Source organism: Lissotriton vulgaris, unplaced genomic scaffold (assembly GCF_964263255.1).
Source record: "Lissotriton vulgaris unplaced genomic scaffold, aLisVul1.2 SCAFFOLD_1485, whole genome shotgun sequence".
Lineage (NCBI taxonomy): Eukaryota > Metazoa > Chordata > Amphibia > Caudata > Salamandridae > Lissotriton > Lissotriton vulgaris.
The window spans coordinates 465,278-487,152 of NW_028247012.1; the positions used below are offsets into that span (position 1 = coordinate 465,278).

Here is a 21,875-nt window from a genome sequence, read left to right on the forward strand (position 1 = left end):
GAGTAAATATGTGTTAGTATATGTTTGAATAAGTAAAGTTTGTATAACTGTATAGTTGAGGAAATGGAGGTGTGATTGATTCTTTGCATGACTGACTAGGTGTGTGAGTAACTCCATGGATGAGTGACAGTCTGTGAGTGTCTGTTTACACTGATTGTATCTAAGGTTATATTAGAGTCTGAAGAGGTTCATCGTATTATCACATGAATGATATCATCAGTGATGTGATCAGTGATGTCATTTGAGATGTCATCAGTGATGTCATCAGTGATGTCACTGACCATGTCATGAATGATGTAATATGTGACATCATCAGCAGTGGATTGCGGGTGCGCGATATATAGTTAGTGCAGCTAACTATATATGGAATTTCAATGGTTTTGTGTGAGTAAAATAAGGTTTTGTAAATGCTAATTCCTAACTATATATGGTCTATAACCTATGGTTTTTTCAGTGAATTTTCAAGGTTTTGTAAATGCTAATTCCTAACTATATATGGTCTATAACCTATGGTTTTTTCAGTGAATTTTCAAGGTTTTGTAAATGCTAATTCCTAACTATATATGGTCTATAGCCTATGGTTTTTTCAGTGAATATATATATATACATACATATATAAACATATATCATCTGTATATCTATATAAATACAAACATAAATGCACGCATACATATACTTATATGCATACAGATGCATGTTATTTACATGAAAGTTGAAAAAACACTAATAAAAGCAAAGCTAAAAAGTCACCTCATTACAAACAGAATGGCTTTAACTTAAACGAGGGTGAGATCTATTGCATTTTCAATGCTTGTTTACTTTGGTTCCATCAAGAAAGCATTCAGATGTGTCACACATTTGCCATAAATTCTGAATGTTAGCACTCTAGTTGCACATTAGATCACTGTAGTAAAGCTACTGCTCACCAGGGACGTCTGCTGCTGGTATTCAAAGTGCATGTTTCAGTCTGCATGTCAGAATTTTTTTAATGAAATAGAAGAGGATTTGAGAAGTCACTCAAAATGATCCCTAATTTTTCTTTCTGAAGCACTAATCATACTTTCTATGGCAAAATTAACCCCCTCATGTTGTTCCTTTTTAAATTGAGTGTTTTCAGACTTACCACTTCATTCCAATCAAGATGGCTTCTGGTGTGCCATACTTTTGTCATAAGTAAGACTGTTAGCGCTCTAGTTGTTCTTTAGAACACTCTGGGACATTCTGTCATTGGGCTATACTTGGGGTACATCTGGGTGATATTTGGGCTACATTTAGGCTCTTTTGTCTCTGGTGGCCATCTTGGGATACTGTATGTCAGAATTTTTTAATGAAATTGAAGAGGGTTTGAGAAGTCACTCAAAATGTGCCCTAATTTTTCTTTCTGCAGCACTAATCATAATTCATATGGCAAAATATACCCCCTCATTTTGTTCCTTTTTAAATTAAATGTTTTAAGAGTTACCACTTTATTCCAATCAAGATGGCTTCAGGTGTGCCATACCTTTGTAATAAGTAGGACTGTTAGCGCTCTAGTTGTTCTTTAGAACACTCTGGGACATTCTGTCATTGGGCTATACTTGGGCTACATCTGGGTGATATTTGGGCTACATTTGGGCTCTTTTGTCTCTGGTGGCCATTTTGGGAGACTGCATGTCAGAATTTTTTAATGAAATAGAAGAGGATTTGAAACGTCACTCAAAATGTGCCCTAATTTTTCTTTCTGCAGCACTAATAATACCTTCTATTGCATAATATACCCCTCATTTTGTTCCTTTTTAAATTAAATGTTTTAAGAGTTACCACTTTATTCCCATCACGATGGCTCCAGGTGTGCTATACCTTTGTAATAAGTAGGACTGTTTGCGCTCTAGTTGTTCTTTAGAACACTCTGGGACATTCTGTCATTGGGCTATACTTGGGCTACATCTGGGTGATATTTGGGCTACATTTGGGCTCTTTTGTCTCTGGTGGCCATTTTGGGAGACTGCATGTCAGAATGTTTTAATGAAATAGAAAAGGATTTGAGAAGTCACTCAAAATGTGCCCTAATTTTTCATTCTGCAGCACTAATCATACTTTCTATGGCAAAATATACCCCCTCATGTTGTTTCTTTTTAAATTAAATGTTTTAAGAGTTACCACTTTATTCCAATCAAGATGGCTTCAGGTGTGCCATACCTTTGTAATAAGTAGGACTGTTAGCGCTCTAGTTGTTCTTTAGAACACTCTAGGAGGCTGCAGTAGAACACAAAGGAATCAACTGACAGTCTCTGTCCTTGTTGGATGTACATGTTTTACTGAGAATGTCAGACTTCATTTTCACATGACTGAGAAAGATAATGTGAATTTACAGAAAATATGCTTTCAGTTTAGCTTATAGATCCCCTTCCAAACCACTGTGGGAAAATCATGAGATATTAGTTTTCTTTCAAACAATATTCATGATATCACAGCAGAAGGTTTTTTCACATGGTAAAATCACCTTAGAACCCACCACAATTCCTAAAACGAGTATGGTACCATCAACAAATGATTTATAATGTAACTAAAGTCCTAAAACCCTCTATTAACTACAATGCTTTTTAATGAGGTGCTATCATGTATATTGGTCCCAAGATGGCTGCCAACACTTCTTGGATGAAGTGCTGACAGCCAATCAGATCAGATGTGTGGTTAGGCTCCGCCCAGATATATATCTTTTTTTGAACCTAAATTACTCAAAATCCACTGGAGCGCATATATTGAGACCTAGCAAAGGCACATCGGGCTAACAGTCCCTACAATTTTGCCAAGTTTTGTGCAAATTCATTCAGCCTTTCAAGCTAAAAGTGAGGCCAACCGCCCTATGGAAATTAACATGGGAAAAACGCGTTTTGGGACCCCCCTTTTTTCTCGGCCCCCCCTTGATGAAACCCCCCCAAATTATCGGGGGCTGCTCAGAGTATGGATATCTTTGGAGTTCTGAAAGCGTTGAGACCTTACTCTCCAGTGAGCTGGTCCGGGACACTATATCATCTAGTCTGGTCTCCAACAAGTCGAATCTGTCGTGCAGTTTCCTCTGGTTACCCTCTGAGATTTCAAATTTTCCCAGTAGATCTTCCCGCAGTGATTGAAATAGAAAGCCTATTCTATCACCCTCTGAGACCATAGCAGCTGGGTTACTAGAGTTGAAGGGATTCCGAGTGGTGGAACTTCTTTGAGGGGGAGGCAGACCAGAGGTTGGGGGCTTTGCTTGAGATATTAGGGATGACTGAGGTATAGATGTGTTAGACCTGTCTGGCTTTTTGGCGAAGTCCCTCCTAATTTTTATTTATTTTGTCCCCTTTTCGCCCCTCAAACCCTTATTAATTTTTGTGTCTACTGACTTTTTGTAGGTGTTGGCCAGGGGGATAGGTGTTCCCTCTCCCCCTCATAAACTTTTACCTCAGGCCCAGAGGCCTGTTCTGACAGGAAAGTTGGCACCACCTAAAATGGTGGCCACCAACTGCCCCAACTGTCACCAACAGAACTTGGCCATAGCCTAACATAGGGCATTCCAGAACCTTCTGGTCCATTCTGGACCACTGAAGGGCAGCCTATATAAGGCGGAATGCGGGGCAGCCATTTTGTCTACCTGTGGAAGTCAGCTGGAGGACAGGTGGTAGCTGAGGGTGGGAAGAGGTTGGACTCAGGGTTGACCTCCTGAACTGGGAGGCTGCTTTACTGGTTTAACCCACTATTCCCCTGTTGGTTACTTGTCCTGGCCCCGCTGTGGGAAGTTGCTGGAGACCCTGGGCGCCTAGCTTGCCCCCCTTTCTAACTAATAGTGGGGAAGCACATAGGAGAAGGAGACTGCAGCGCTGCGGAGCGCAGTCCTCTGCCCAGAGACTGGTAATTGAGTTGGACTGTCCCCTGGTCCCTGATTCCCTGGAGCGTCACCTCTCACCTGCTGTGGTGGAGCGCCACGGAGGAGAGCAGAAGCCAGGAGAAAACGGGCTGTTCCGCCCTTCTGAACCCCCAAGTTGGTACTGGACGAGCGGCGCCATTGTGGAGCCGAGTTTGTGTGCCCTGTGGTGAGAAGCAGACCGGGAAAAGCCCTTGTCAAGTGCCAGTGGAAGAGCAGCGTCAGACAATCAGCGCGGTCTCAGGAGGTGAGACACCTCTCTTTCGCGCATGCCCAGTAGCGCTGTCAGGCTCCGTGAGGCGGAGTTGGATTAGTGCAGGCGGGAGTGAGGGAAGCGTCGCGCATGTCTGGAGGATCAGCGCGACCCCTTCCAGAGCGAGGAGAGCGTCGCGCATGACTGGAGGAGCAGCGCGACCCCTTCCAGTGTGAGGAGAGACGCTGAGAGTCCCTCGGCGGTTACTACACAGAGGAGTTTCTCTCCCCCCGGCTCGAGCGCCCTGCGGTGAAGTGAGCGCGAGCGGGTAGGGAGATCTCTGAAACCCCCATCGGCCCCCTTTCTGAAATCAGCCTGAAACCCCCATCGGCCCCCTTCCTTCTGAAGAGTATTAGCGGGAGCGGAGCAGTGCGACCCCTTCCCAGCGCCTGTGTAACCCTGTGTGGCCGGGCTGGTGAGGAGGCGGCGCTGAAAAAAGAGACCATCAGCGGTGAGCTCCAGCTTCCAACGCTGCGTCACAAGTAAGGTGGGGGATCTGGGTTAGTAGAGACTGGACCACAAGAAAGGAAGGTCCTACAACTAAAATTACTGTGAACAAGTCCCTAGTGTGAGTTCAGGGACAGGTTTAACGATACTGTGGTCTTGAGACTGGAGGGAAAACTCCCAAAGTACTTAACCTTTACAAGAAAGCCTCTCTGGTTACTGAGGCAAGATAAAATTGCCAGATTGATGAACTGAGTAATATTGCTGGTTATGATGGTTGTTTTTATTACAGAGGGGGACAAGTGAAGAAACTAGATAACAGTAGTGATAGAAGCCAAAGTTAATTAAGGTTGCTGTCTGATGTCATGTTCTTTTGACCATAGCTCTTGAAGCAGGTTCACATTCCTGAAGGTGGCACTACTGATGTTCATGATATCCAAATGTAATGAAAGTTACTGCTGATTAATTTATCATTAATTCAATAATATCTTCTTGTGCTTATATTGTATGATAGTTTTCTCTCCCAAAACTCTAGTGGATTGCTCTTTACTTGATTTATTGTAAAGTACTGAACTGTAAATGCTAAACGTATAAGAGAACAGAGTATATTATTTTTATAAAACAGTACTTATTTTCATATAATTTTGGTGTAGTGTTTTCTTTTTGAGTGCTATTGCGTGGAGTTACTTTTGGGTGGTCTGCAACCTCTACACTGTGCCTCTGAATGTTAGTCTTGCCCTAGGCCAGGCTACCTAATTCCAACATATTGGTGCCTAGCGGTGGGATTGCGGACTTGGTTGCAGCTACTTACTAGTAATTTGACGTAATACACCCAACCTACACCAGGAGTTTTCTCCTTGCGGCCCTCCCAATTAGTCTTTTTGTTTTTTCTAAATTTATTCCTGGTGGTGGGTGGAGTTGGCTTTAGGTTACCCTTGCCCCTCTGAAATTTCTGGTGTGTATCCAGGTTTGCCTGACTCACAATGGAGTTCGCTGTGGAAAACCTGGAAGTCTATTCCGTGCCCCAATTGAAAATGTTCTGCCAACAAATGGGGGTCTTTTTCAAACATGGTGCCAGGAAGGGGGAGCTCCAGACTAGCCTTAGGGCCTGGGTGGAGGCACACCAAGAGACAAAGGAGGAGGATGAAGAGGTTGACCAGGACACGGTGGGGGAGGTAGAAGAGTTATTCCGCCATGAGGGGGAAAACTTACTCACCGGACCAGTGTCCTATTCCAGAAAGGGCAGTAGCATCTCTGGGAGAAGCCTAACGGAAGCCGAGCTCACCGATAGGAGGGAGAAAAGACAGTTAAGGTGGGAGTTGGCTAAGTTGGAGCAGGAGAAAGAGGAGAGGAGGATGGTCCACGAGTTTAGACTGAAGGAACTGGAGCTCCAAAGTCTGCGACGGGGGTCCTCTCCTGTTAGGAATGGTGGCAGCGAACCAAAGGAGTCAGCCAGGGAGACCAAACCCTATATCCCAAAGGACCTGATAGCGAGCTTCAGTCAGGGGGACGTTGTAGCTAAGTGGCTGGCCGCTTATGAGGTTTCTCTGAAGGTTCATGGAGTGCAGGAGAAGCACTGGGGGGGTAGTTTGTACAAGTACATGCCTCCTGCTAGTCGGGACACCTTGCTGGCCCTGGATCCAGAGGACCAGACAAACTACCCCACCATGAAGCTGGCGTTGTTGAGGAAGTTCGGGCTCACCCCAGAAAGGTACCGACAGAAGTTCAGGGGGAGCCACAAGATGGGCACTCAGAACTGGGTGGACTTCCTTGATTACGCCAGAAAGGCCTTAGAGGGTTGGGTCAAGGGCAGTGAGGTAAAAGATTATGAGGGGCTGTACGATCTGTTTTTGAGAGAACACCTCCTCGAGAAATGTTTTCCCGAGCTGCGCCAACACCTGGTAGACAGCAAGCTGACCAATCCCCGGAAGCTTGCAGAGGAGGCGGACATCTGGACAAGTACCCGGGTGTCCACCAAGGGGACTGGAGGGGAATCTCAAAAAGCCGGACAGGGCGCCCCCCAGAAGAAGGAGGGGGGGGAGAAAAAGAAAGAGTTCTCTAAAGGTCCCCAAAATAACTTCCAAGGGAAGGGAGCAGGTTTCACCCCTAGGGCAAACCCGCCCCGGAACCCTCATCCTGGCCAAAGCCAGCAGCCCAGGGTTCTCCACTGTTTTGAATGCGGTGGCGTTGGACATTATAAGGGAGATGTCAGATGCCCAAAGAGACCACCCCCTCCCACCGGAGGAAAGTCACCGGGAGTAGCTAGTGTAGCGCTCGGGGAGGAGTTGCCCTTAGATAAGGGGGGTGAGTGGGCGGGTGTCACCTTAGTGTCCCTGGGAGAGCGGGAGATGGTGCCAAAGATCCAGGTGCCCCCAAATACTACAAAGTATGGGCAATGGGTTACCATCAATGGCCAGAGAGGGGAGGCTCTGAGGGATACAGGAGCCAGTATGACTATGGTGAGAAGTCAGCTGGTGTCCCCAGAGCAGGTTATTCCTAATGTACTCCACCCCGCCGCGATGGCTGACGGCAGAATGGGCCACTATCCAGTGGCTGAGGTTCCCTTTGAGTGGGAGGGGGTTGCAGGTTCACTTCGAGTTGCCGTAAGCCCTGCCGTGCCAGTCGATTGTCTGTTGGGGAATGACATGGAACACAACACTTGGAGAGAGGTGGAATACCGGACGCATTCTGCGATGCTGGGTACACCTGACTGGGCCTGTGTCAGCACACGGTCTGCGACTGCCCGGAGTGGGAGTTCGCCTGGGTTGGAGCCTGGAACAATGGCCCAACCCGCTGCTAAGAAGGGACAGACCCGGAGACAGAGAAAGCCTGCTCCGGCTTCCACACCCCATGAGACAGATCGGCCACCTGCGGTGGTGGACCAGGAGTCCGTGGAGGGGGAAGTAGACTCTCTGGAGGATTTACCCATCCCTGCGGAGTGGCATGTGGAGGGAGGTCCTACCAGAGAGGAATTCTGTAAGGGGCAGAGGGAGTGCCCCACCCTTGAGGGACTGAGGCGCCAGGCTGAAGCCCAAGCAGCAGGTGATGTTACGGGACACTACCATATTTACTGGGAGGATGGACTCCTCTACAGTGAACCCAAGGTACCCTCGCCTGGTTCATCGAGGGCCTTGGTAGTCCCGCAACAGTACCGAGCCTTTCTTTTGGAATTGGCTCATGCCATACCCCTGGCAGGACACTTAGGTCAGGATAAGACCTTTGCACGGCTTGTCCTCCACTTTTACTGGCCTCAGATGAAAGTGGCGTCCAACACATACTGTAGGACATGTGTAACCTGCCAGGCCAGTGGGAAAACAGGGGTGAAGCTAAATGCTCCCCTGGAACCACTTCCAGTCGTTAGCACCCCCTTTGAGAGGGTGGGCATCGACATTGTAGGGCCTTTGGATCCACCAACAGCAGCTGGTCACAGGTTTATCCTGGTACTGGTGGATCATGCCACACGGTACCCAGAGGCCATACCTCTGAGGACAGTCACTGCACCTGTAGTGGCAAGAGCCCTAATGGGAATCTTTACCCGAGTGGGATTTCCCAAGGAAGTTGTGTCTGACAGGGGGACCAACTTCCTGTCAGCTTACATGCGGGCAATGTGGAAGGAGTGTGGAGTGACCTATCGGTTCACCACTCCTTTTCACCCCCAGTCGAATGGACTGGTTGAGAGGTTTAATAAGACCTTGAAGGGCATGATCAGAAGTCTGCCCGAGAGCCTGCGGAGGAAATGGGATGTCCTCCTACCCTGTTTACTCTTTTCCTACAGGGAAGTGCCCCAGAAGGGAGTGGGCTTCAGCCCCTTTGAGCTTCTGTATGGGCACCCTGTACGCGGTCCTCTCAGCCTGGTGAAGGATGGTTGGGAGAAATCTCCCAGGAAACCCCCCCAGGAGCCAAATGGCGAAGTTGTGGAAGCAAGCTTCTGACAACTTGGAGGCCAGCCAGGCAGTCATGAAGGAGTGGTACGACCACAATGCTCACCAGGTGGAACTGGAGCCTGGACAGAAAGTGTGGGTGATGGAGCCTGGAGAGCTTAGCGCCCTCCAGGATCGCTGGACAGGCCCCTTTGAGGTGTTGGAAAAGAAGGGTAAGGCCACATACCTGGTGGACCTTAAGACCCCTCGACAGCCCCTACGGGTGCTGCATGCCAACCGACTCAAGCCCCACCATGAGAGGCCCGAAGTCATGCTGATGATGGTGACTGACGGGGAAGAGGAAGCGGAAAGCGAACCTCTCCCAGATCTCTTTTCGTCCCAAGAGAAGGATGGGTCAGTGGAGGGAGTGATTCTCTCTCCTACTCTAACTCCTGAGCAACGAGAGGACTGTCGCCAGATCCTGGAGCAGTACTCTTCGTTGTTCTCCCTTGTCCCGGGAAGGACCCACCTGTGTACCCATGATGTGGACACAGGAGACAGCCCACCAGTGAAGTCCAAGACCTACCGGCTGTCTGACAAGGTGAAGGCTAGCATCCATGGAGAAGTTGCCAAGATGCTAGAGCTGGGAGTAATTGAACCTTCCAACAGCCCTTGGTCCAGTCCGGTGGTGCTCGTGCCAAAAGCCGCACCCCCAGGCACCACACCTGAACTGAGGTTCTGTGTGGATTACCGAGGACTGAATTCAGTGACAAGGACTGATGCTCATCCGATCCCTAGGGCGGATGAATTGATTGACCGGCTAGGAGCTGCCCAATATCTGAGTACCTTTGACCTCACTTCAGGGTACTGGCAGATCTCCTTGACAGATGGAGCAAGGGAAAGGTCAGCCTTCTCCACGCCTGAGGGACACTACCAGTTCTGTGTGATGCCCTTTGGGCTCAAGAACGCCCCTGCCACATTTCAGCGGCTGGTGAACCAGGTCCTCTCTGGAATGGAGAGTTTCTCTGCTGCTTACTTGGATGACATTGCTGTCTTCAGTAGCAGTTGGGAGGACCATCTGCAGCATTTGCAGGCCGTTCTCCAGGCCCTGAGACAAGCTGGATTGACCATCAAAGCCAGCAAATGCCAGATTGGGCAGGGGTCGGTTGTGTACCTTGGACACTTGGTGGGTAGGGGGACTGTGCAGCCCCTGCAGGCGAAGATTGAGGCAATCATGGCCTGGGAACCCCCCAAGACACAGACTGAGGTCCGAGCTTTCCTGGGCCTCACAGGATACTACCGTCGCTTTGTGAAGGGGTATGGCACTATTGTAGCGCCCCTCACAGAGCTCACCTCCAAGAAACAACCTCGACGGGTAGTTTGGACAAAGGCTTGTCAGCAAGCCTTTGAAAAGTTGAAACAGGCAATGTGTGTGGCACCGGTCCTGAGGGCCCCAGACTTCTCCAAGGAGTTCATTGTCCAAACAGATGCATCAGAACATGGCATTGGGGCAGTGTTATCGCAACTGAATGAAGAGGGCCTGGATCAACCCGTAGTCTTCTTATCCAGGAGACTGCTCCCCCGGGAACAGAAGTGGAGTGCCATTGAGAGGGAAGCTTTTGCGGTGGTGTGGGCTCTGAAGAAGCTGCGGCCATACCTCTTTGGCTCGCACTTCCTGGTTCAGACTGACCACCGACCCCTTCGTTGGCTGATGCAGATGAAGGGGGAAAATCCCAAGTTGTTGAGGTGGTCCATCTCCCTACAGGGAATGGACTTCCGGGTGGAACATCAGCCTGGAGTGGACCACGCCAATGCAGACGGTCTCTCCAGGTATTTCCGCCTTAGTGATGAGGACTCCCAAGGGGTTGGGTAGTTCTCCCCACTTTCAGCTGGGGGGGACGCGTGAAAGACCTGTCTGGCTTTTTGGCGAAGTACCTCCTAATTTTTATTTATTTTGTTCCCTTTTCGCCCCTCAAACCCTTATTAATTTTTGTGTCTACTGACTTTTTGTAGGTGTTGGCCAGGGGGATAGGTGTTCCCTCTCCCCCTCATAAACTTTTACCTCAGGCCCAGAGGCCTGTTCTGACAGGAAAGTTGGCACCACCTAAAATGGTGGCCACCAACTGCCCCAACTGTCACCAACAGAACTTGGCCATAGCCTAACATAGGGCATTCCAGAACCTTCTGGTCCATTCTGGACCACTGAAGGGCAGCCTATATAAGGCGGAATGCGGGGCAGCCATTTTGTCTACCTGTGGAAGTCAGCTGGAGGACAGGTGGTAGCTGAGGGTGGGAAGAGGTTGGACTCAGGGTTGACCTCCTGAACTGGGAGGCTGCTTTACTGGTTTAACCCACTATTCCCCTGTTGGTTACTTGTCATGGCCCCGCTGTGGGAAGTTGCTGGAGACCCTGGGCGCCTAGCTTGCCCCCCTTTCTAACTAATAGTGGGGAAGCCCATAGGAGAAGGAGACTGCAGCGCTGCGGAGCGCAGTCCTCTGCCCAGAGACTGGTAATTGAGTTGGACTGTCCCCTGGTCCCTGATTCCCTGGAGCGTCACCTCTCACCTGCTGTGGTGGAGCGCCACGGAGGAGAGCAGAAGCCAGGAGAAAACGGGCTGTTCCGCCCTTCTGAACCCCTAAGTTGGTACTGGACGAGCGGAGCCGTCGTGGAGCCGAGTTTGTGTGCCCTGTGGTGAGAAGCAGACCGGGAAAAGCCCTTGTCAAGTGCCAGTGGAAGAGCAGCGTCAGACAATCAGCGCGGTCTCAGGAGGTGAGACACCTCTCTTTCGCGCATGCCCAGTGGCGCTGTCAGGCTCCGTGAGGCGGAGTTGGATTAGTGCAGGCGGGAGTGAGGGAAGCGTCGCGCATGTCTGGAGGATCAGCTCGACCCCTTCCAGAGCGAGGAGAGCGTCGCGCATGACTGGAGGAGCAGCGCGACCCCTTCCAGTGTGAGGAGAGACGCTGAGAGTCCCTCGGCGGTTACTACACAGAGGAGTTTCTCTCCCCCCGGCTCGAGCGCCCTGCGGTGAAGTGAGCGCGAGCGGGTAGGGAGATCTCTGAAACCCCCATCGGCCCCCTTTCTGAAATCAGCCTGAAACCCCCATCGGCCCCCTTCCTTCTGAAGAGTATTAGCGGGAGCGGAGCAGTGCGACCCCTTCCCAGCGCCTGTGTAACCCTGTGTGGCCGGGCTGGTGAGGAGGCGGCGCTGAAAAAAGAGACCATCAGCGGTGAGCTCCAGCTTCCAACGCTGCGTCACAAGTAAGGTGGGGGATCTGGGTTAGTAGAGACTGGACCACAAGAAAGGAAGGTCCTACAACTAAAATTACTGTGAACAAGTCCCTAGTGTGAGTTCAGGGACAGGTTTAACGATACTGTGGTCTTGAGACTGGAGGGAAAACTCCCAAAGTACTTAACCTTTACAAGAAAGCCTCTCTGGTTACTGAGGCAAGATAAAATTGCCAGATTGATGAACTGAGTAATATTGCTGGTTATGATGGTTGTTTTTATTACAGAGGGGGACAAGTGAAGAAACTAGATAACAGTAGTGATAGAAGCCAAAGTTAATTAAGGTTGCTGTCTGATGTCATGTTCTTTTGACCATAGCTCTTGAAGCAGGTTCACATTCCTGAAGGTGGCACTACTGATGTTCATGATATCCAAATGTAATGAAAGTTACTGCTGATTAATTTATCATTAATTCAATAATATCTTCTTGTGCTTATATTGTATGATAGTTTTCTCTCCCAAAACTCTAGTGGATTGCTCTTTACTTGATTTATTGTAAAGTACTGAACTGTAAATGCTAAACGTATAAGAGAACAGAGTATATTATTTTTTATAAAACAGTACTTATTTTCATATAATTTTGGTGTAGTGTTTTCTTTTTGAGTGCTATTGCGTGGAGTTACTTTTGGGTGGTCTGCAACCTCTACACTGTGCCTCTGAATGTTAGTCTTGCCCTAGGCCAGGCTACCTAATTCCAACAAGATGGTTTTCCAGCGTCCGCTGAGACCTGGGTAAGGGCGGAGTCCGCAGTTCCTAGACCGACGGGGGACCCTTGAGGCTCCATTGAAACAAGCGGGAGATCACCAGATCTAGCTGTAGAATTATCAATGGAGTCTCTGGGAACAGATATGCCCCGCTGGAGAGGTCTCAAGATAATGAGGGTCCACAGCCTTCAGAGAGTCTAGACGTTGGACATTGTGTAATTCTAGCACAATTAACATCTTCTCTAACACATGTTGATGTATAAACAACCCATTTTTAAATTGCAAACAAGAGACTATCTCCCCAGAGGTACAAGGCTCACAATAAGCATTGATAATGATTTCAAAGGAAAGTTGGCATATGCATTGACGTTTTGGCCTCAGTTGAATAACATCAATAAGACCATCCTCAGGACTTTTTCATCCTTATGAAGAAGGAACCCTTAAATATTCCTGCATATTCTTCGTAACTTTGTCTTGTGAATAAGGGACTGGTATGCTTTCAAAATCTTTGGTGAGAAATCCACCAGGGAATTGTGTCTCGTAAGTGGAGTGGCAAAACCATCTTCTTCAGTCAGACTTGCCATATATCGAGACTCATCCAGGCGAAACATCAGCCTGATTTGACCAAGCAAATATGTCCCAAAAGTGGGGAACCTGACTTCTGCCAGCCAGCACTTACAATGCTAAAGGCGTTTCGCATCAGGAATGCTACCCAACCAAGATAGAATTGTAGATACATAACCCAACTTTGCTTTGTCACTCTTGGTCATCTAATATTTAACAAATTGATTTTAAAGTTCACTCCTAAATAAATCCCTTGCTGGCACTCTTGCTGCCCTTATGTTAGTTACCCAAGCCTACAAGTGTATATTGGGTTGTCCTTTTGTATGCATATTTTTATCAAAGCACTTTTTAGAAGACTCAGTGTCTGCTTGGTGTTATCCACTTCTAACTTACCCTTAAGTTGTGGCTTATTAGGCCTGGTTCCCAAACTATCACAACTTATAGAAGTATAGGTTTCAGTGATTATTTTATGTAGCTCGCGTTCATGATCCACATCGGGAACTAACCTGAGCTGTTTGCATATCACCAAGGAAGCTACCTCCATGTTCAGTTTGAATACATCTAAGCACTTTCGGCAAAGCAGCAACTGAAGGAGTACCATGAGTAATGGTATTCAGAAAAGCAAATTCAGCTCCAAATGTATTACATTCCTCAATGGGTGAACCATACCGAGTGGAAGACACATAGTGCCCAACAATGACTTTTGGCAGGGCGGGGGATGGTGCTCAAGCTGATTTGTTTTTTATGCTATCTGAAACACAATCTCCTTATGTTTGGCGGGAATTTGACCCAAAATGGCATTATTAGTAATTGGAAATTATTGCAGGTACAGCTAACTGCCCCTAACCAGCTTGAGGAGCACTTGTAGGGGCTGAAGTTAATGTATGCATAATGTACGAAATCAGAGGTTCATATAGCCTGACCAAATTGTTTAAGAGAGCAAGTGTCTCTCGTTGTGTTGATGCAGTTCTATGTGGAAAAGGTGTATAGCTTGTTAAAACTGGCCATGTTGCCCTTTCATTACGGAGAGGGTCCGATAATACATTTTCAAATGTATGTGGGAGGGTGCCTTGGAACAAATTGTGATGTTCCTAGTAAGTTAATGGTGTTTCTAAATACTCATAATGTCTATATGCTGCTGATACAGCTGCTTTATCATTCATTTGAAATGTTTGTGAATTTGCATTGACTGCAGGATAAGTGAACCAGAAATAAAATATTTCACATTAATTAGCATTGTGTGTCTCAACCGCGAAGATGACATCTACACCACCATTGACAAGCCCATATCTAGTTAAATGTTCAGTTACTGCTTGTCTGCAATTAATTGCACTAACCACAGCTTGAGCTCTGAATCCAATGAATGGAATTCAAAGAAAGGAAGAATATAAGGGAATCATTCTTTAAAAAGAGCCTGCTTGATCAACCTAGAGAAATAAATAGGTTCTTCCTATTAAGCTGAGAAGGATGGATAAGCTCTTTTTGCTATGATTTCTCTGTATAACGGCAATAAAGGGGCTTTGGGCACACGAGAAACAACCCTGGTGCCAAACCTAGAGTGTTGGTGGCTCAACACTGTATGGTTCCTATGAATTTAGTAGACTGTGGATAAGGTCAACAAAACTTCACAATATGGAGACTTAAGGTCTGATTTAGATCTTGGGGGACGGGTTACCCTGTCACAACCCTGTCACAACGCCAAAATACAAACCCCATAAAATATAATCCATACTAATATTATAAAGAGAGAGCCCAAACCTTTGAGGCGGGTAATCTCAGTAACCACAGCACCAATCACAACACCCAATACAGCGTTGGAAAGGGCAGTTGCAGCAGAAGGACATAGGCTATGCAGACGGATAAAAAAATGTATAAACAAAATGCAAAAAACTACATCATCCAGAAGGCAGAGGGCCAAAATAACATCAAACAGGAAATGATGTAATAATGTGACTCACTATATTGAGACTGAGAGCCTGGAGCCAAATTGATCGTGAACAAGGCATATGCTATCCCGAAACGCGTAGATTTGTGCCTGCCTGCTTGAGAAACTCCATGCTGTGAGGATTAAATAAAAAAGCACATAAGTAAAGACAAACGTAAGTTCGTCCCGTTTTTCTCCCAGCTGGGGGAATTGGTTGTGGATTTAAATGCGGCGTGGTTCTGCCGCGGGATTTATGAACCGGCAAAAGAGCGCTGCAAATTCTGGCGAAAAGAATCATATATATATATATTTGCTGTTGCTGCTGAGTTTGCCTTATTAAAATCTTACTGCCTCATATCGGACTCGTTTGGTCGTCTGTTTCGTCCTGGGGACCTGGGGCCACAGTTCGGCTATCTTTGTGCATATATACATATATATATATATATATATATATATATATATATATATATATATATATATATTCCAACATGCAGGTTAGTCCCAAGAAAGAGTGAAGCCTCTCGGAAATTTGCATCGCACTTCATTTATTTGCATCCTGCAAGCAGGCAGCCTTTCGAGTACAAGCTTCCAATATTAACATCAGCCAAACGCGTTTCAGGATTTCTAATCCCTTCTTCAGTGGCGTGGTCAAGAGTCACTGAGACCACCGATTTGTAGCACAATTTATTTAATAAATGTCAGCCCCAGTGAGCGTGTCCATCACGTGGCACTCTGGGTATTGTAGTGCTGCAGGTTTTCCCCATATATATATATATATCCATATCCATACTAATATTATAAAGAGAGAGCCCAAACATTTGAGGTGGGTAATCTCAGTAACCACAGCACCAATCACAACACCCAATACAGCGTTGGAAAGGGCAGTTGCAGCAGAAGGACATAGGCTATGCAGACGGCTACCATATACATTTAAAAGGTAAAAGAACTGTGCCAGAACTGTGCCAGCAAAGTAGTCCCTTGTGGGCGTGTCTGCGTTCTGCTGTGGGCGTGTATTTATTGTATACAAAAGACCATAGGTTATAGGCGGAGGATGGATTTATCCAACATGAGAAGGTTTAAAAATTTAAATTTAAAAAAATAGCGTTTGTGTGCATAACATGTCTTTATATTTATATTTACATGTATACAAAATGACAATGTGCAATAATTAGCTAACTTTGCCTATTGATTGTGTTTTGTTAGTTACAGAGCTACAAACACCGAACATCTAGTCTTCTGTTTATGCACACTATCATGTGACCTGTGATGTCAATTAATGGGTGTGGTTACTTTTAACTTTAAATGGTAGATGGCGTTTGCACTAAGTTGCACGTGAACAAGGGCTTTAGGGCTTGAAACGCGTTGTGTGTTTGGGTCTTTGAATAAAAGAATATATATATATATATCCATACTAATATTATAAAGAGAAAGCCCAAACCTTTGAGGCGGGTAATCTCAGTAACCACAGCACCAATCACAACACCCAATACAGCGTTGGATAGGGCAGTTGCAGCAGAAGGACATAGGCTATGCAGACGGCCACCATATAGATTTAAAAGGTAAAAGAACCGTGCCAGCAAAGTAGTCCCTTGTGGGCGTGTCTGCATTCTGCTGTGGGCGTGTGCTGGGGGCGTGACAAACGCTCGGGGCGTGTGGTACGTTCCGCCCTTAATGCCATGTGAGTCGTAATTGCGCCGCATCAAGGGGCACGCTGGGGGCGTGACACGCTGGCGCAGTGACAAATTCTGTGGGCGTGTGTCCGCGCTGTGGGCGTGTGTCCGCCCTTCATGCCATGTGAAGCGCCAATTAGGCAATTGCACCGCATGAAGGGGCACTCTGGGGGCGTGACAAACGCTGGCGGCGTGACAAACGCTGGGGGCATGACAAACGCTGGGCGCGTGTGCTACGTTCCTCACTTCATGCCATCTGGCTCGTACATTAATCCGATCGTCTGCCGTGGCCTTGTGCTGGGGGCGTCACAAAGGCGTTCACCTCGAAGCGTGGTAAGTAACCATTCACAAGACTCCCTTGGGGGACTGCCCGTTGTCTCACACATAGTGGGGTGCCGAATGCAGTGTGTGCCTTGGCCCGGGTGCATCTGAAAGGGCCGAACGCAGTGTGTGGCTTGGCCTTGGTGCGTCTTAAAAGGACTCGGGCCAAAGAGCGTCGGTGTGGGTCATAAAAAAATAAGAACAACGGGAAACAATCATTCAAGACTCACACAATTCTTATTGTTAGTCGGTCGCCGCTGGCCCTCAAGCCGGGGCACAAGCGACTGAGCGGACAATTACTGCAGCCTCTCATGCGCGCTGTTACTGAACTATCACATTAAACCAAATTACACGCGCCTGCTAACATCAGCCAGTGCTGTAGCCGGGCTCAGGCTGCGGATCACTACACTAATTACATGCCCCTGCTAACATGAACCAGGGCTGCAGCTGGGCCACAAGCGGGGGGACACTCACCTGCTAACATCAACCAGGGCTGCATCTGGGCCTCAAGCGGGGGGAACACGCGAATGACCATATCTGAATACACACATTACGCACATTCTATTTCATACCCGGACAACGTCAGAACGGGCTGCCAGTAGGATTTATATTTTGGCGGACGGGAAAGCCATCAACGTTGTGAAGGGAGTAGCCCACCCATCAAGTTCTAAATCATGCTTAGTCTACTCATATCATCAGTAAATATTGGTTTGGCTAGCTCACTGTACCACATCTAAACTCCCAACCTTCAAAAGGTATGGATATTGTCAGTAACCTCAAAAATGACAACTCTGATTCCCAAGGAATTCGAGGAAACAGATCCAACACTTTAGTTTCTCACCTTTGTATGTCCAAAGTGTTGCAAAGATAATTCATTTTCAAACCTTTATTGAAAACATCTGATCCTTTTAAATAACATAGGATCTGTGATTATCAAACAGATGAAACAGATCATTGTTATAAGCATTATTAGAATGGTGAAAAACACAATCAATTCAACCATGTTATTTATTCCTAATGTTACTACTATCTATCCATAATACTTCTACCATAACAATAACATATTGGAAGTATCCTTCTGCCAGACCTAGTTGGAATGATTCAACCCCATACCATGGTAAAATATCTCAGGAAAATGTCCTTAGTGCATTAACGAATGCATACTACCTGAAGGTGCAAACTTGCACTAATCTCTGCTTGTGCTGTAATCTTTCTTCTGAGGATCAATGTTGAGGCCTGCGGGGCTGACTTTCATTCACAGCCCTCTGCAGCATTCATGATGACTCTGATGTGAAGTGCCTCCCACTGGCTTCAACAAGGGCATGGTTTAAATAATAAACCACCTGCCCTATTACATTCTGCTAGAGATGCAGAATTACAATGTTTTTTAGTCTGAAGGGATAAAACGTATGGAACAGTCTATAGAACAACGTCTATTAAAAATAAATGTGTGCATGACACACTGTCGTATTTGTGAAAAACATGTACAAACCATCATCTTAAAAAGATGCTAAGCTGAAAACTAAAATGGAGACCACATATCATCCCTACAACAAAAGAATCTTAAAAATTATTTTAAATAGAAGGATTAATGTATAATTAATTACCTAAATATTTATGCAGAAATTCCCACCTACAGCAAAATGTTTAATTTTTATTTAATATACATTAACAATTACTAAACGTTATTTATAAAATAATTGTAATTCATTTTTAATAAAAAAATAAGCTAAATATATTTTTAATTTCATTTAAAAAAAGCCTTATTAAAAAGTATAACACACTTCTATATATTTTTTAAGCCAAATAAATTACCTTAATGTAACTTTATTTCCTATGAGGTTTTATTTCTTATAGAAGGATATTGCAAGTCCAGGAGCGGATCATGGGGGGTGCTGAACTTACTCCAAGTCATACACTTGTGCCTGTTTTAGCACCTTTAAAAGTGCAGTTTATGAAAGTCTGTGGGCTGACTCTTTTGTGGATGGGTGTCTGTCCTCGCCATAACATCTTAACTTTTTCTAAATCTTTCCTATTTAGTATTAAGTATTCCCCATTTGTCATCTGCTCCCTCCATCCCTTCCACATTTACTACACAAATGTAGGTGCACATGTGTGGAGATAGGGGCAGCTGAGACGGACGTCTCTGCACTTAAGTTAGTGAATACCATTTTGTTGTATGTAATAAACATTCTACACACTGCAGTTGGTGAATAGAGCTCATAATTTTCATGTACATCTACTGAGTGCCCTTGCCTTTGAGAGCTGTGTTGTGTAAGCAACAAATTAAATCTAATGTAGAGCAATTCTATTTCTGTGTAATGCTAATGTACTCAACACTATTTCATAAACTCTTGGGTGTCCAGCCCAAGGGTGGTGACCATTGGTAATTCAATGTAAACGCATTTGGCTTAAAAAAATATTCTTTGTTATAGTGGGCCAAAATACCACATGTTCTGACAATTATTTTCTATTCCATTCCTAGAGTCACCCTTTGATGACACCCACATCTTTACTAATGCTGTTTCCAATGTCATCTGTTCCATTGTATTTGGGAAGCGTTTTGAGTATGAAGACAAGGAATTTGTGAAACTGCTCAACATGATGACCAGCATAATTCCACTGTTGAATTCTCTATCTGTACAGGTAGATCCACTTTTCAGCATATTTGTTGCTATAATATTCTGATGTCCTTTGATTTTTTTCTCTTGCTCTTCAGTTAATAATCTGTGCTTATTGATTGAAAATCGGAGTAGGTGGTTATCATGCAGGAATCTACACATAAACCATCACCAGCGGCGTCACTAGGGTTGGTGTCACCCAGTGCGGGTAACTCATGGTGTCACACCCTCATGACTTTTAGCACCACACAGACTTCTAGGCGTCAAGAGGAGGCGATGTTACATGGATACTAGGGGCCGCAGCCACTGTCTGGCAAAATATGATCGCCAGAGAATCACCTTGGTGGGACTCTGCCCTCATGTGGGTGGTCCCAAGAGCCCACATGACTTGATCAGCTGACCTGCCCATGTGGTGGGGCCACACACTTGTCACCTGATTCCAGCAGTGTTGCACTGTCTTTAAAAGACCAGCATTGCAAGATGTGACAGACTTCCCTGCAGCCTCCATTGATGACCATAGACTGGCGTCGCAGAGGGCACCAGTCAGTGCACTCTCCCATGAGCCCCAGACCAAGTCTTGAGAGGAGCCCCTGCTACCTACTTAGACGCTAGCAGCAGAGCCCAATTAACTGAAGCCTCAAATGGGTACTCCAAGCACTGCAATGACAACTCAAACTCTAAATAATACTTGCAGTAGCCCAAAACTACTCAGAGCCTAGGACCCTACCTACAGTGCAACGCAAGAGCACAGCAAGCATCGCTAAGTCACCAGGCAAGTCCTGGCATTCAGGCCCGGACTGTCCGTTGCGGGCACCGGGCAATCCCCTGGTGGGCCGCATGGTTGGGAGCCGTTTTGGGCCCTTGGGGGCCGTTTTTGTTACAGGGCCAGCAAAAACGGCCCTGTAACAAAATCGTCCAAAAACCGGCCCTTGCAAAGAGGGCGGTCGGCCGAGCACTTTGCCAGGGCTGGTTTTGGTTCCCAGTCTGGCCCTGCTGGCATTTGAGACCTAGGTGTTATCAAAAGAGGATACTCCAGCCCTTATGGGAAATCACTGCCTAATACATTCGAATCATTTGTAGCACTTTCTGTGGATAACTTTTTATCCCTGAACACGTTTATTGCAATGGAACATGTAGTTTTCTTTTACACGTCATACAGAATGGGCACAAATGCAATATAAAACCAGAGCAAACACAAGGAGAGGATGGACGGAGCGCTGAAGCTTTTCAAACACTCACCCCCAGTCACAGATCTGGGTTGAATCCATCATAGTTCTTTAGCTCACTTCGCCACCCCAGTTCAGACACAGCTATATGCAAATCAGATTTTATGTAGTGTATAACTTCAAAATCTTTCAACATTAGACAACTGCAGTACCTGAACTCTCAAAGAGGAGCAGTGTGGGCGCAGATGGAAACCTGGGTTACTCCTAAATCTTTGGCATGAGTTAATGCGCTTTATAATGCCTGGCCCTGTCTATTAGTTCTTTGGTAGTGCAAAAACATTGGTGTATCTGCACCCCATGGCATATTAGAGAATAGGGAGGTGTCGGAGTGTCTCAGTAAAAAGAAGAAGGTAGGCAGTGACCAGGGCTGGAAATCATACCTTTAACAAGAGTCCTTTGTGCCTTTGGAGAAGACTGATGTGTTTGTCACAAGGGCCAGAATGATAATGAGTAACGTGGCCTCCTGATGCTTGGTCAGGGCCAAGTATGGTTTTGTCAGGGTTGTAGAGAAGCACTGAGTAAGGTAGGCTCAGTCCCAGGTAAGGCAGCTTTGTGGCTCCAAGGCTTTTGTATCTAAGGCAGCTTTCAGTTGTATGAGCAGAATGGGAAAATCTGGCTTCAGGTGCTGTCAGACATTCTGTGTGAGTGCCCCCTCACATTCTGTGCGAGTGCCCCCTCACATGTTCTGTGTGTACCCCTTCACATTCTGTATGGGTACCTCCCCCTTCACATTCTGTGAGTGTACCTCCCCCTCACATTCTGTGCATGTACCCCTCACATTTTGTGCGTGTACCCCCTCACATAATGTGCGTGTACCCCCTCACATGTTGTGTGTGTACCCCCTCACATGTTGTGAGTGTACCCCTTCACATTTTGTGCGTGTACCCCCTCAAATTATGTGCGAGTGCCCCCCTCACATTCTGTGCGAGTACCCCCTCACATTCTGTGTGAGTGCCCCATCACATTCTGTGCGAGTGTCCCCACACATGTGCGTTTACCCCTTCACATTCTGTACGGGTACCTCCCCCTTCACTTTCTGTGTGTGTACCTCACCTCTCACATTCTGTGCATGTACCTTCTCATATTTTGTGCATTTACCCCCTCACATTATGTGTGTGTAC

General features: G+C 46.5%; 1 protein-coding gene across 1 annotated transcript in view; it reads left to right on the forward strand.

Moving 5' to 3' along the window:
* LOC147665671 (cytochrome P450 2C37-like) overlaps window positions 1-21,875 on the forward strand; it is a 368,711-nt gene that overhangs the window by 253,046 nt on the left and 93,790 nt on the right. The window contains exon 4 of the mRNA XM_086949608.1: window positions 19,393-19,553. Within this exon, the coding sequence (XP_086805734.1) occupies window positions 19,393-19,553 (161 nt within the window). The remainder of the gene's footprint in view (window positions 1-19,392; window positions 19,554-21,875) is intronic.